The sequence below is a fragment of the Mobula birostris genome, chromosome 5 (assembly GCF_030028105.1).
Source record: "Mobula birostris isolate sMobBir1 chromosome 5, sMobBir1.hap1, whole genome shotgun sequence".
Taxonomy (NCBI): Eukaryota; Metazoa; Chordata; class Chondrichthyes; order Myliobatiformes; family Myliobatidae; genus Mobula; species Mobula birostris.
Window position 1 is genome coordinate 133,904,421 of NC_092374.1, and position 15,204 is coordinate 133,919,624.

Below are 15,204 nucleotides of genomic sequence, written 5' to 3' on the forward strand. Positions count from 1 at the left end.
ATCATTGACGCTGCGAGGGATCGTTCGATGTGGAGAGCCATGATTGCCCAGGCATATAACGTGCAAGGCACATGAAGAAGAGAAGACTACACTCCTCTTCTCCCCTCTTCCCTTCTGATCCACAGAGGCATACTCTGTGAAATACTTGAAGGGAATCTGAGGGGCAATCTACATTCTTTTAAGTAGCAAGTGAGAAAACGACATCGCTGCAAGACGGCAGCCATTTGAAAAGAGCAAGTCTCTTTTCTTTATTAATCTTTTTATGGATTTAAAAGGAGCATAAATACAATCAAGAGGAGAATTATCTCAAATATATATCAGTAACAATATAAACCGAGATTAAGATAAACATTGTCAAAATCATAGAAATTGTTAAACTAGTATAAAATATATAATAAAAAAAATGAAAATAGCAATTCTCCTCTTATCATTTTTTGAAGAGAAAAGAAAAACCATTGAGTTTTAAATGAAGAGAAAAGAAACCCATTACACTATATAAAAAGAAACCAAAAAAAAACACCAAAAAAAAAGGGACTGGGCAGTCCATTTTGAGAACACGGCCAAAAAAAAGAAAGAAAGACTTTCTGATCAAATCTAAAACTTCAAAAAAAAAGATTGAAAGAGTAATAAATCAAATTAAATGAAAATATTGGATAAAACGTTGCCAGATTTGTTCAAATTTAAAGGGTGTATCATTGTCCAACTTCTTATTTTCTCTAAACTTAAACAGGACATAATGGAGGAGAGCCAATAAAATACTGTAGGTGAATTAGAATCCTTCCACTTCAATAAAATGGTTCCCCTAGCAGAGCAAGTCTCATCAGGAGTGAGTTTTATTTGAGCCAATAAAAAAGCCAGGTGTAAAAGCAGGGCTGCCATTGTTGGAGTGGGCCAGTATTAGACTGGTCAGGCTTCTGCGAGAATAGATGGAGGCTAAAGCAGCTGAATCATTTATTTCGATTGTGGAATCAAAATAGGTTATTGAGAGAGGCAAGTGAAGAGATTATTAGTGCCTTGACCAATATCTTTTGTCCTCCCTGGCTACAGGTAAGGTTCTGGAGGACTGGCGAACAGTTAATGTTGTTCACTATTCAAGAGGGGAACACAGGATAATCCCGGAAACTATAGACTGGTGAATCTCACATCAATGGTAGAGAAGTTACTTGAGACAATTCTTAAGGGTAGGATTTATGTGCACTTGGAAAACCGTGACTTGATTAGGGAGAGCCAGCATGGCTTTGTAAGGGGCAAGTCACGTCTTACTAACTTGATTGAGTTATTTGACAAGGTGATGAGGGTGATTGGTGAAGGTAGAACTGTGAAGGTTTTCTAAATGGATATTAGTAAGATGCTTGACAAGGTCCCTCATGGGAGGCTAATTCAAAGATTAAGGTGAATTGACCATTTGGATTCAGAACTGCCTTGCCCACTGAAGACAGAGGGTGGCGGGTCCAAGAAACTTACTCTAGCTAGAGGTCTGTGGTTACTGGTGACCAACAGGGATCTGTACCGGGAGCTCTGCTATTTGTGATATATATAAATGACCTAGTTTAAAATGTAGATGGGAGGGCTAGTAAGTTTGCAGATAATACAAAGATTGGTGGCATTGTGGATAGAGTAGAAGACTGGCAAAGAATACATGTGGATATAGATCAGTTGCAAACTTGGGCAGAGAAATGGCAGATGAAGCTTAACCCGGCCAAGTGTGAAGTATTGCACCTTAGTGGATCAGATGTAAAGATACAGTACTCTGTTAAAGGCAAGATTTTTAACAGTGTTGATGAGCAGAGGGATCATGGGGCCCAAGTTCATAGCTCCCTGAAAGTGGTTTCACAGATTGACAGGCTGGTTAAGAAGGCTTATGGCATGCTTGTCTTTATTAGCTGAGATACTGAATTCAAAAGTGAGGAAGTTATATTGCAGCTTTATAAAACTCCAGTTGGGTTGTCCCTGGAGTATTGCATACAGTTCTGGTCCCTCCACTATAGGATGTCAAGGCTTTGGAGAGGGTGCAGCAGAGGTCCACCAGGATGCTGCCTAGTTTAAAAAACATGTTTTACAATGAGAGTCTGGACAAACTTGGGTTGTTTTCTCAGGAGCGTTGGCGGTTGAGGGGAGATCTGATAAAGGTTTATAAAATTATGAGAGGCATAGGCAGAGTAGAGAAACAGTAACTTTTTCCAAGGATTGAAATGTCTAATACCAGAAGGCACACACTTAAAATGAGAGGCGGCAAGTTCAAAGGAGATGTGAGGAGCAAGTTTTAGATACAGAAAGGTGGATGCTCGGAATGCGCTGCCTGGGGTGGTCGTAGAAGCAGAAGCATTAGAAACCTTTAAGAGACGTCTAAATAGGCAAATGAATGTGAGGAAAATGGAAGGATACGGACATTGTGTAGGCAGTTTAGTTGGCCATTTGATTACTAATTTATTTGGTTCAGCACAACATTGTGGGCCGAAGGGCCTGTCCCTGTGCTGTACTGTTCCATGTTTAATAATTTTACTCAGAAAGTGGTGTGAATGTGGAACGAGCTGCCAGCAGAAGGGCAGAGGTGGTAGATCTGGGTACAACTGTAACATTTAACAGAAATTTGGACAGCTACGTCTGGGGGTGGGAGAGGCATGCAGGGATATGGTCTGAGCGCAGGGAGATGGGATTAGACAGAAAATCAGACCAGCACAAACTAGGCGGGCTGAAAGATCTATTCTCCGTTGTGTAGCTCAGTGACAGGATGTGATGCTGTGGCTTTTTAAGGCATTGGTCAGATTGCACTTAGGAGTGTGGTGAACAGTTCTGGGCCCCTGAGCTTAGAAAAGACGCGCTGGCATTGGAAAGAGTACAGAGGAGGTTCAAGAGGATGACTCTGGGAATGAAAGGATTAACACATGAGGAGCATTTGATGGCTCTGGCCTGTACTTGCTGGAGTTCAGCTGAATGAAGGGGGGAGGGAAATCGCATTGAAACCTATCAAATATTGAAAAGTCTAGATAGAGTGGATGTGGAGAGGATGTTTCTTATAGTGGGTAAGATCAGCCTCAGAATAGAGAAACATCTACTTAGATCAGAGACAAGGAGTAGCTTCTTTAGCCAGAGGGTAGTAAATCTGTCAAAGTCATTGCCACAGAGGCTGTACAGGCCAAATCACTGGGTATATTTAAAGCGGAGGTTGATAGGTTCTTGATCAATCAGGACATCAAAGGTTATGGGGAGAAGACAGGAGAATGGAGTTGAGAGGGATAATAAATCAGCCATGATGGAATGGCAGAGCAGACCTGATGGGCCAAATGGTCTCATTCTGCTCCTAAGTCTTACGATTCTATAACTCTACCCGGGCTATGAGCAACACCTCAGAAATGACGCATTTCCTTTGAAACAATAGATGCTGTGTTTTTCAACAAATCCTCTCACTGTTGCATCATCACTTCATGTTGTAAAGCAAGTTATTCAACAGGTTTTCAAACACCTAAGGTGTCAGCAAAACTGTAGTTTGTACATCAAACCTTAATGCATCTGAGAAAGCATAAATTTAATTGTTCCAAGTCAATAAAATGAAACAAAAAATTTCATGATCTGGAATTCTTCAAACTCGCTCCAAACTATATAAACACAAGAAATTCTGCAGATGCTGCAAGTCCAGAGTAAAACACTCAAAATGCTAGAGGCCCTTCATCAGGTCATGCAGCATCTATGGAGAGGAATATAAAGTCAACATCAGGAAGGGGGAAGAAACCACAATAAGGAAGTGGGCGGTGGGGGGGGGGAGGGAAGAGGAAGGAGAATAAACTGGCAGGTGATAGGTGAGGGGGAAGATAGGTGGGTGGGGAGGGGTGGTGACCCAAGAAGCTGGGAGGTACAAATACAAATTAAAAAGTAATTGAGATCTGCAAAGACTGAAAATGTTACTGATTGATTTGGTCTCCAAATGGAAAGCAGCAGAGCTGGCCAAGGAGAGGGAAATATAAGCTGTCAACAAGGTTAAGTAGTTAGAGCACCAGAACATCAACAAAAGGATGTAGGAGTTGCAAAATGTAGAGCAGGACATCAGGTTACACATGTCCTTCATTCCTAGAGGGAGGAAAACAAACAAAAACTGAGGTAATATTGCAGGCAGATCACTGATTCAGACTGGAAATCAAGTTACCTGAAGTTATACAATTCAATATAGAGGTCAAACACAGAACATCATAGCATAATACAGGCCCTTTGGCCCACAATGTTGTACTGATCTTTTAAGCCACTCTAAGATCAGTCCAATCTGTCCCTCCTACAGAGCCCTCTGTTTTTCTATCATCCACATGCCAAAGTTTCGTATATATCCTTAATATATGTGTCTCTACCACCACACTGGCAGGGCACTCCATGCACCCAATACTCTCTGCGTAAAAAACTTACTTCTGACATCCCCCTTTATACTTTGCCCCAATCACCATAAAATTATGCCTCTTCACATTAGCCATGTGAAGAGGCATAATGTCTGAGAAAAAGTCTCTGGCTATCTGCACAATCTATGCCTCTCATCATCTTTTACACCTCTATCAAATCACCTCTCATCCTCCTTTGCTCCAAAGGGAAAAGCTCTAGCTCATAAGAACTCTCTCTAACTCAGGCAGCATCCTGGTAAATCCGAAGCATTAACCATTGAGATTCCCATAAATGCAGCCTGACCTGCTTCGTGTCTGCAACATTTTCTGTTTTTATTCTGAATGTTTTAAAATGTTTATTGACATGGCAGAAAGCAGAAATGAGAACTATTTTTTTCTCTCAACGAATGCTGGGGGAAAAAAAGGGTTTTCATTTTCACTTCTGCAATTAAGCTAACACAGGAGACAAAGATCTCATTCTATCCATGACATCAACATTACTAAACACTCTAACCCTTACCTTGACTTTGTGCATGTCGACACCATACATCTCCAGCCACTTGGCTTTGTTGAGATAGTTTATTTCTGCTTGAGAGGGCGTCTGACCTCTGCAAAGAGAAAAGATTGTGAAATTCGGCTGCTCATGTGCCAGGTGAAGCTCTGCAGATAACGTTCATGCCTCTAGAACAGAAGGTTGTGAGTTCAAGCCCCATTTCAGGAAGAAACACAAGAAACAGGGACAGTCGAGTACAACACTAACTAAGGGAAGGTCACTTCAATTGAAATGCAGCATGAATTCAGAACCAGATTCAGGTTTAATATCACTGGCGTACGCTGTGAAATTTGTTATTTTCATGTAACAAGTGCTTAAATGCCATGCTACTTTCTCAAATTTTAGTTAAAATTGTGGGATTGTGGGGTCATGGTTGCTCCTTCACTCAACATGTCACATGACAGATTTTGTCAATTATCACACTGCTCTTTTGGGGCTCCTGCTGTGCAAAATGTAAGAACAATAATTTCATCAAGCGCACATTAGCTGCAAAGTGCCCTGAAGATCTCAAAGTCAGGAAAGGCTCCAGATTTTCAAAGACCAGCCTACACGCTCCAATACAACTACACGGTAGTGTAGCAGTTAGTGCTACGTTATTGCAGCTCAGGGCGTCGGAGTTCAGAGTTCAATTCCAGCGTCATCTGTAAGGAGCCTACACATCTTCCCCGTGGAATGCGTGGGCTTTCTCCGGGTGTTCTGGTTTTCTCCCACAGTACAAAGACGTACCAGTCGGTAGGTCAAATGGTCATTGTAAATTGCCCGTGATTAGGCTAGGGTTGTATCAAAGGTTGCTCGGGCGGGCGGACGGAGGAAGGGGAGAAAGGAGAGAGGGGCCAGCGGCTGTTGGAAAAAAATTCCCAGCTGCGCAGACTTCACAAAAAGCAGGAGAAATATAATGCAGCTAGTTTACTCTCATCAACAAACAAATGGGCGATGCCACTGGCAACACCATCATGGAGCAAGTTCCAAAATTCCCTACTGGATTCTCCCACACATCAAATCATCAGAGCTGGCCTGACCAATACTTTAATGCACGCATTTCCATCTGCCGACAGCCAGATATCACAAGTCAGACTGAAGGGTGCTAAATCCCTTTTTATCAACCACTGTCCCAACAGAGGTCAGCTATTGATGCACACTGAGATCAGGGGTCAATTTACACAAGGGTGTGACTTTGTACCTGTCACTTCCCACTCCCAAATAACAAGAACCAGAGAATTTCTTTCAACACTTGACCTCCTCTCAATGCACCGTGCCACAGTGCCCAAACCCAATGAGAACGGTGCTGATGAAAAACATTCCTCAGTGTTGAGGAAAGCATGCAGGGGAGATTGTCAGGATAACTCAAAGTTCAATGTTAATTTATTATGGAAGTACCATATACAACCCTGAGATTCATTTTCTTGTGGGCATACTCAATGAATCCAGAATAGAATAATAACCATAATAGAATCAATGAAAGACTGCACCAACTTGAGTGCTCAACCAGTATGCAAAAGACAACAAACTGTGCAAATACAAAAAGAAATAAGCAATAAATATCGAGAACACGAGATGAAGAGTCCTTGAAAGTGGGTTCATTGGTTACGGGAACAGTTCAGTGAAGGAGCAAGTGAAGTTGAGTGGTTCAGGAGCCTGATGGTTGATAAGTAATAACTATTCCTGAACCCGGTGGTGTGAGTCCTGAGGTTCCTATACCTTCTTCCTGATGGCAGCAACAAGAAAAGAATAAGGAAGCCCACAGCTCTCCTGGAGAACCTGAAAACTCCTATTTCTCCTGTTCCTAAACATAAATGCCTTTAAGTCTTTCTTTCCTTGAGCATTCCACACAGGGGTAGACGAAGACTGCAGTCAATCTGATGATAATGGCGGAGCCCAACCTACAGCACTAAAACAGAATGTTATCGGATTCCAGGTGGGTTCCACAGTCACTTGCCCAGGAAGAGACAAAATGCTTCACAGCCAATGAATGATATACTTTTGAACTGACATAGATTCTACCAGGCTGGGAAATAAATGTCTCTTGCCACCAGCCCGACTTTCACCATGACTGAAATGCAAGGAAATGAGGAACAGGGAAATAGGGTTAGTCTGACTGGGAGTTGGTATAAACTTGATGGACAGACTGGCCTCCTATCTTAATCCTATCTTAATAAGTAAATATTGCATGGCGAGACATCAGTTTAATATTGAAATCTGTGCTGGATAACAAATAAATAGATTTGCATTTCTATAAAATGCTGACGAAGCTCAGCAGGTCAGGGAGGACCTATGGAGAGGAATAAAGAGTTGATGTTTTGGGCTGCAACCCTACATCAGCCCCGATATTGACTCTTTATACCTCTCCAAAAATGCTGCCTGACCTGCGGAGTTCCTCTAGCATTTTGTGTGTGTAACTCTGGATTTATAGCATCTGTAAAATCTCTTGTTTTTCGTATTTACAGTATATTGTCTCTTTGACATGTCTATCAAAATGATTCACAGCTAACAACGTACTTTTGAAGTATAGTTACTATTATAATGCAGAACAACTCCAATATCATAAACTAATAAACCTTGATGGTAATTTTTTGACGTATATTGTGACGGGATCCTGAATTACCCCTATGAACTGTGCTCATTTACCTCTATTAACTGTGCTTTTGAAAAGAGAGAGACGGAGAGAGTTATTTAACATTGATATCTTGTTTTGAAGAGAGAGAGAGAGAGAGAGAGAGAGAGAGAGAGAGAGAGAGAGAGAGAGAGAGAGAGAGAGAGAGAGAGAGAGAGAGAGAGAGAGGGAGACGAAGACTAACTGTTGGACTGTCACTTTAAGGCACTGGAAGTAACTTTTGGATTTCTGCTGAGTTGGAGAGAGAGATGGCACTAAGCAGCTCATAAGTTGCTATGGTAACCGAAGGCAGTGCTATTTGATGGACACTCAATGTTATGATTTTCGGCAGCGTGTTGATACTTCACAAGGACATGGCATGTTTGTACATTTCTTACACAGACAAAGAAAGGAGGAGTTATTTGAGTCTCAGTTGGTGCTCAGCATGGGAAGATAAAATAAGAGGTCAGATGATATAGACCTCAGTCACATGTTTTGGACACTGAATGAGCTTTGTTGTGCCCGCAGAAAAAGTGGATTTTGGAGGATTGATCAGTCGCTCTTGCAATGAAAAGGAAAGGGGTTGACTGGTGGGGAGTTGTCCATGTGTCCACCCTCGCCTGGGTGATAGCTCCACCACAGAAAACCGGTCCCCTTTGTTAAAGTCACAGTTGGTGACTTTTAAAGGATTTCGAAGGACAACGAGAAGATCGACGGCATCAGCTCACCTGAAGACTCAAATCTCTCCCTCTCTCTCTCTCCATCACTACTTAACTAAATACCACGAACGGAACTCAACTGAACTGAACTTTACTCATCATCGTAAGACTGTATCTTTTTACCCCAAGACTTAAAGAAGCTTGGTTTTTCATAAATATATTTCCACACTTACTGATTTACTTATATATGTAATCATTGCTAACCTGTTTGATTTATCTACATTTATATTACTGTATTGCATAGTTACTATTAAATATTATTAGTTAATAGCAATACTGGACTCCAAAGTGTTTTCTATTTCTGCTGGTTCTTTATTCCCGTCACGGGGTACGTGACAAAATAACATAACAACATAGTAAATATTATCCTGGGCTCTCCACCCAGGCTGAGAGAATGAGAATGTCAAACCTGCATTCTTTCCACTTCTCAAAGATGGCAAACTCCATCTCCTCCACCTGATCTGGCACAAATCGGAATTCAGACACCAAGTCCGGCCCATTTTCCGAAGGATCACAGTCGCCCAATTCAGCTGTGTTGAAGAAATCAGAAAACAACCATGAGAAAATTAAGAGTTCTTTCACTTCCATTTTCCTTATGATATCTCAGTTTAAAAGAGAAACATTGAAAGTTAATCAGAAAATCTGTGAATGACTCTCCCAAAAAAGGCGAAGGCCAAGTAGCAATACAGTAAAGACTATTTAATCCTGGCTTCTACGTTCTTGTATATGGTAGCCATCAAGAGCCAAGAGCCAGCTGTACCCATTAGCTGCACTCAACTGGAAACTTCCAGTCACAATTCAGAACACTATGGTTGAAGATCCATTCCAGTGACTCGAGGACAAACTCTGAGCTGTCACTCCACAGTAGCACTGAGGGTGCACTATACTCTCAAAGCTGCGGATCTTTGAAAAGATAAAAAGGTGGAGTTTGACAGCACAATGTGAAATTTCAGTTAGAAGTTTTTAGAAAATCTGATGGCATGAATATCATTTTCTCCTTCCGGTAAGAACTTATTTCTCTCTCCCTCCCCTCTTCTTTTATTCCTCATTCTGGCCTCTTACCTCTTCTCACCTGCCTAATCACCTCCCCCTGGTACCCCTCCTCCCTCCTTTTCTTCCATGATCTACTCTCCTCTCCCATCAGATTCCTGCTTCGACAGCCATTTACTTTTCCTTCCCACCTGGCTTCACTTATCACCTTCGAGATACCCTCCTTCCCCCGCCCCCCACCTTTTTATTCTGGCATTTTCTCCCTTCCTGTCCAGTCCTGGAGACAGATCATCACATGAAACGTCGACAGTTTTATTCATTTCCATGGATGCTGACTGACCTGCTATGCTCCTCCAGCACTTTATGTGTGTTGTATAGACATAGTACTTAGAACACAGATACATGACAGCATAGTACAGATTTTCTGGCCCACCATTTTGTGCTGATCTTTAGAACTACTCCAAGATCAATCTAACCTTCTCTACCATGTAGACCTCCGATTTTTTTCAGCAATGCGCCAATCTAACAATTGTCAGTGCAGTTAGCACTAACTGATATAATCTGTCAAGTAGCAAGTAACAATTGAGCCACAATTTTTTCATCAATAACGATCTGACCACTAATCTTTGGCACCAGCACTGAGCCTCTCCCCGCCAACCACCACCGCCAACCACCACCCGCTCCCCCCAGCCCCCCGCCATTATTAGTAACCAGGAAACAAACAGGACCAGCCACATAAATATTATGGCTGCAAGTCAGAAGATCAGCATTTTTATGACAAGTAACTCACTTCTTGAAAACTTTCCACTAATGACAAAGGGCAAGCCAGCAGCCTGATGAAACATTTTGCTTCTCTGGTTGTAGGTAACATAAATGGGTGCTTTTCAGGGTGGGAGGCAGGGATTACTCGGGAGCACAGGAATCAGTGCTTGGACCTCAGCTATTCAGAATATATAGCAAATCATCTGGATGGGTAGAAATTGAGCACAATATCCCACAGGTTATTTATTTACTACACTAATCTGGCAGGATTGTCAACTACAAGAATCAAAGAGGTTTCAAGGTGGCTCAGACAGATGGAGGAAGTGTGTAAAGCATAGACAGATGCATTTTATGTGAATAAATATCAGCACTCAGTTTAGTAGAAAAACAGGCAGGTGGCACATTATTCAAATGATATCAGATGATGGAGAATTGATGCACTAAGACGTTTGTGTCTCCAAGGAGAAGTCACTGAAAGCAAAAGTGTAGTTAAAAAGTAAATGTAAGGGTAAAAGTTAAGTAGTTTGTTTGGATTCTAAATGAGAGGGTTTGAATACAGAAATATGGATGTCTTCCTAAAATTATACAGTATATTGGTGAGACTGCATTTAGAGTACTGTGTCCAATTTTGACCTCCTTACCCAAGATAATTATCATAAATGGAATGCAGCGAAATATCACCAGAGTGATTGTTGAGGCAGCGATGCTTACGCAAGAGAAGATTAGGTTGACTCGGTCAGCAATCACTGGGGATTTTTCACTGGAGACAGAGGGGATATCAAATTCAGGCGTACAGAATTCTGAAGGTGTCACATAAACTGGATGTGGAAAGGACAGTGTACAAAGTGGGATGTTACCTCTACAAGGCAAGGGAAGCCGAACAGACCTGGACAAACATTTCTTCAGGTGGTGGTAAAACCTGTTCAATTTGCTATGGCAGAGACTGTAACACCAAGCTGCTGAATATTTCTAAGGTGATAGATAGATTCCTTAACACAAAAAGATAGAGAGGTACGTGATGAGAATGGGAACATGATATTAAAATAAAGAATCGGTCATGAATGTTCGAAGCAGGTCAAAGGGCCGAGTGGCCTGTTCCCATGCCCATTTCCTACATTTGTAAATCCAAAAAATACCTTGCAATTACTAGACTGGGCTACTTGGACCACGCATGCCAGTCTCGAAGACCAACAGGGGCAATGAGAAGAGTGCAGTGCACTGGGATACCACGCTCCCTGCCAAGCCGCATGCCATCCCAAAGTGATGCAACCTCCTTTCTAATGCATTGTAGGGGAATCTTCACCAGAATTGGAGTGATTCAGGTGGTGGCTCATTGTCATCTTCTCAAGAATAATAAAGGAATGGACAACAGTGATGATTTTTAATGCCACCAACATTAAAAATTTTAAGATGAGGTATTACCCAAGGCACATCTGAACTACCAGGCTCTAGTAGCACTGTGTCATGGATATTCTGCCTGGTTATCTGCCCAATATTATCCCTCAACTAGCAGCACTGGAAATTAGATAACTGGACGTTAGCACACATACAGTGATTCCCATCCCACCTAAAGTACTGTGCGAAAGTCTAAGGCACATGTATAAAGCTGGGGAACCTAAGGCTACGTCTACACTACGCCGGATAATTTTGAAAACACCGGTTTCAAGTAAAAATGACAGGCGTCGTTTTTCAAAATATCTCCATCCGCACTAGACGGATATTTGGGCATATCTCCTCCTACTGGGCATGCGCAGGGCACACAGAAAACAAGCGAAGAGGAAACAATATACTTGGTGCGCGTTTGTCCAGTTACAGAGTAGAAAAACTTAAAAGGAATTGCTCTTGGCTCTCGCGCAGGAGGACTTAAAACTAAAAAAAAAACAAATACTGGAGCGTATGGAGGCAACTCACAGGGAGTTCACGGACAGTATGACCCGGCTGACGATGAACATTGAAAAACTGACCAACTCTGTTGCGTTAATAAAGCACCTTGTTAAATGTATAAGACATGTCTGCATCAGTGTTGTCTTGTATTTCCATACAATGTTACATTAGGCTGTTACACATCTATTGTCAGAGAAGTACTTGCATAAATAGGTAAACCACCTTCATACAAGCAAGGACAGAAAACAGGGCAAAGTGAGTATACTTACTTATTCAGTAAGCTATGGGTCAAAGTATTTGGTGAGTACATTTCTAACTCTTCTGGCTTCAGTCTCGTTGCCGTCTGTTCTGAAATTGTTAGGTTATGTGGGGGATTGCGTTCAAGAAAACAACGAAATGCCGCGCTGCGGCCATCTGTTCCAGCACGTCATGACAGCGTTTTTAAACAGTCAAAAAAGCTCACTTTACAATTTAACTCTCTCGCCGTTCACACCGACTGCGCGTTTTAACAGCTTGCACAGTACCAAGCAGAAGCAGAAAAAGCATTGTTGTTGTAGTGTTGTCATGACAGTGTTTTAAAATCTCTCTGTTTACCCCCATACACACTACAATGGATATTAGGCGTTTTCAGATTTATTCACTCTGGAGACCGTTTCTGAAAATCTCCATTTTTGGGGGATGAAAACGCTGCTTTAGTGTGGACGGAGGGTCAAAACGAAGAGAAGAAGCTTTGTTTTCAAAATTATCCAGCATAATGTGGACGTAGCCTACGACTTGTGCACAGTACTGTAGTAATTTTATGTATTGCACTGTACTGCTGTCACAAAAAAAAACAAATTTCATGGCATATGATGGTAAACCTGATTCTGATATGGGTCTCTATTGTGGACTGAGAGTGGGAAAGGGGCAGGGAGAGGGGAATCATGGTTGGGAAAAGGGGAAGGGAGAGGGGAGGAAGCAGGAGCACCAGAGAGACTGTTGTAATGATCAATAAACCAATGCTGGGATCAAATGACCCTGCCTGGTGTCTCAGGGCTGGGTGTGTCTGCACACGTGCCACTCCCCAGCCCAGCACTCCCCTCCCACGGCACTCCACCCTCGCCATGTTCATCATCCTTTGCTTCTGCCAGATTTGCAGTACAAACTCGCTCTCTGCTCTACGTTGACAAGTACAGTACTGTGCAAAGGTCTTAGGCATCCTAGCGATATATACGTGCCTAAGACTTTTGCACCGTACTGTACTTCTGAAGCTGTGAGACCAAAAGAAATTTGCAGAGGTCTACATGCAAGTAGCAAAATGGAGATGAGAGGAAGGAAGGAAGGAAGGTAGGTACAGTGGTGAAAGAGTACAGTAATAGGAGAGAGAAAGTGAAGGATAAAGAGATTACATCAACAGCAGGCAGCCTGCATGGAACAAGCTTTCAAAATGGTAGTCTTGGACTGTAAATAGGTCTGAAATGTTTGAGACATGAAATAAAAACCCCTGGAGTATCTGTAAGTCCTTTATTAAAGCTTTACTCCTACACTATGACATTTTAAGGCCATCTAGGTAAACACAAACATCAGCAGTACTAATGTTTCTCTCAGGATAGAAAGCCTTTTTAAAAAAAAAAGATGGAGAACTAATATTGTACACTGCAATCCAATCATTTAGTGCTCCTCAAAAATTCACCAGTGATTTCTTAATATACATTTATTGAGACACAGCACAGAACTGGCTCTTCCGGCTTTTCGAGTTACACCGCCCAGCAATCCCTGATTTAACCTGAGCCTAATCACAGAACAACTTGCAATGACCAATTAATCTACCAAATGATACAACCTCGGACTGTAGGCGGAAACCGGAGCACCCAGTGGAAACTCATGCAGTCACACAGAACCCATGCAAACCCCTTACAGACAGTGGCAGGAATTGAACCCGGGTCGCTGGTACTGTGAAGTATTGTGCTATGCTACCACGTGAATGCTGGGCGACGATATGGCTAACCATACCCTCAATACACTCTCAAGGATTATTGTATCCTCAGCGACACATTTTCACATAGCAGTAAGAATCTGATCAGTTGTTAGTCCAAACGATTGAAATATGGAGCAAATGGCAGAGCAACATCATGTGTACAAAGTACCTACAAGATACTGTTTCTGTATTGTAAATGAGAATGACAAAACCACAGCTACAAGCAGCTTAAGAACCAACTTGCCAACCCCCTAACATGATAAAATGTCATTTTCCATATTTCCCATTTCTGAAGCAAAAGGGAAACTTTCTCAGATGTTCTGTTTGATCAGCTGTCATTTTGGAGAACCTTTCTAGCTATCATTTTGCAATGGAACGTCACAGTTGTCAAAGCAGCAAAATACACTCAATGCAGCCTAGACAGCCTTTTAACCAGAAAAAACGGCTCTATTATATTAATGTGACCTCACAATAAATGATACTAACCTTGAAGGGCGTATGCTGCCAGCTGAACTGATGTGTCATAAGGGCAATCTAACCTGGATGGTTGGAGGGGAAAGAAACAAAACAGTTTAGTTCAATAGCAGTAAACAGGGAACTCACACCAGGCATTGCAGCACTGAGCAACAGGATATGATTTCTACTCAGAATTCAACATTCAAAACAACTCCAATTGCAATGTGGCTTTCAAGGAAAGCAGATAGCAAAATTTTTGTGTCTACCAGAAAAATAAATAATAATTTTTAAAAAATGATTAACAATAATTTTAAAGTATTTTTTAATGTTTGCTGTAACAGAACCAGAGGCCAAGTTAACCAATATTATGTTTGTTAACTTTGTACATAAAGCTGATAGGATTCAGATAAAATCTTGCTAATTCAAGAACTGACATTATTTAAGCATATTTGTGAGCTTTTCAAAACATGTTCCATGCACGCTTACCATAGACTGTAATACCGATGACTGACATTATTAAGTGCTAAATTATTTTGGACTGCATTTATTGAAATGCACAGGAGTGATTGATGTTACCCTTGAACAAAAATTGGGTACAACTACCAAAGGCTCAAGCAGAACCGATGCAACATTCCAAAAGCACAACTCTCTTTCCAAGCGACACATTGATACATACAGGGTGTTATGATTCCTTCATTGTTGCTACTTTGTAGTCCTGGAAATCCCTACTTAGAGGCTGGGAGTGCCTATATCGCAAGATCCACAATAGTTCAATAAGAACACCGACTGCCACCTTCCAGGACAATCAGAGTTAATATTAACTGTAACTCTCCCTCCACCCCCCACATGTTAAAGAAAGCATTTTATTGAAAGTATCTGTTCGCCAGATTGGGAGAAACCCCCACTTTTAATGTTTAAGTACACCTAGGGTG

At 41.7% G+C, this 15,204-nt stretch overlaps 1 protein-coding gene across 3 annotated transcripts in view; it reads right to left on the bottom strand.

The window, feature by feature from the left end:
• Positions 1 to 15,204, bottom strand: part of epb41l5 (erythrocyte membrane protein band 4.1 like 5) — a 204,997-nt gene that overhangs the window by 96,319 nt on the left and 93,474 nt on the right. For all 3 annotated transcript variants that reach the window (XM_072258719.1, XM_072258718.1, XM_072258717.1), the window contains exons 6-8: positions 14,303 to 14,355; positions 8,633 to 8,753; positions 4,882 to 4,969 (exon numbers count right to left, since the gene is read on the bottom strand). In XM_072258719.1, the coding sequence (XP_072114820.1) occupies positions 4,882 to 4,969; positions 8,633 to 8,753; positions 14,303 to 14,355 (262 nt within the window). The remainder of the gene's footprint in view (positions 1 to 4,881; positions 4,970 to 8,632; positions 8,754 to 14,302; positions 14,356 to 15,204) is intronic.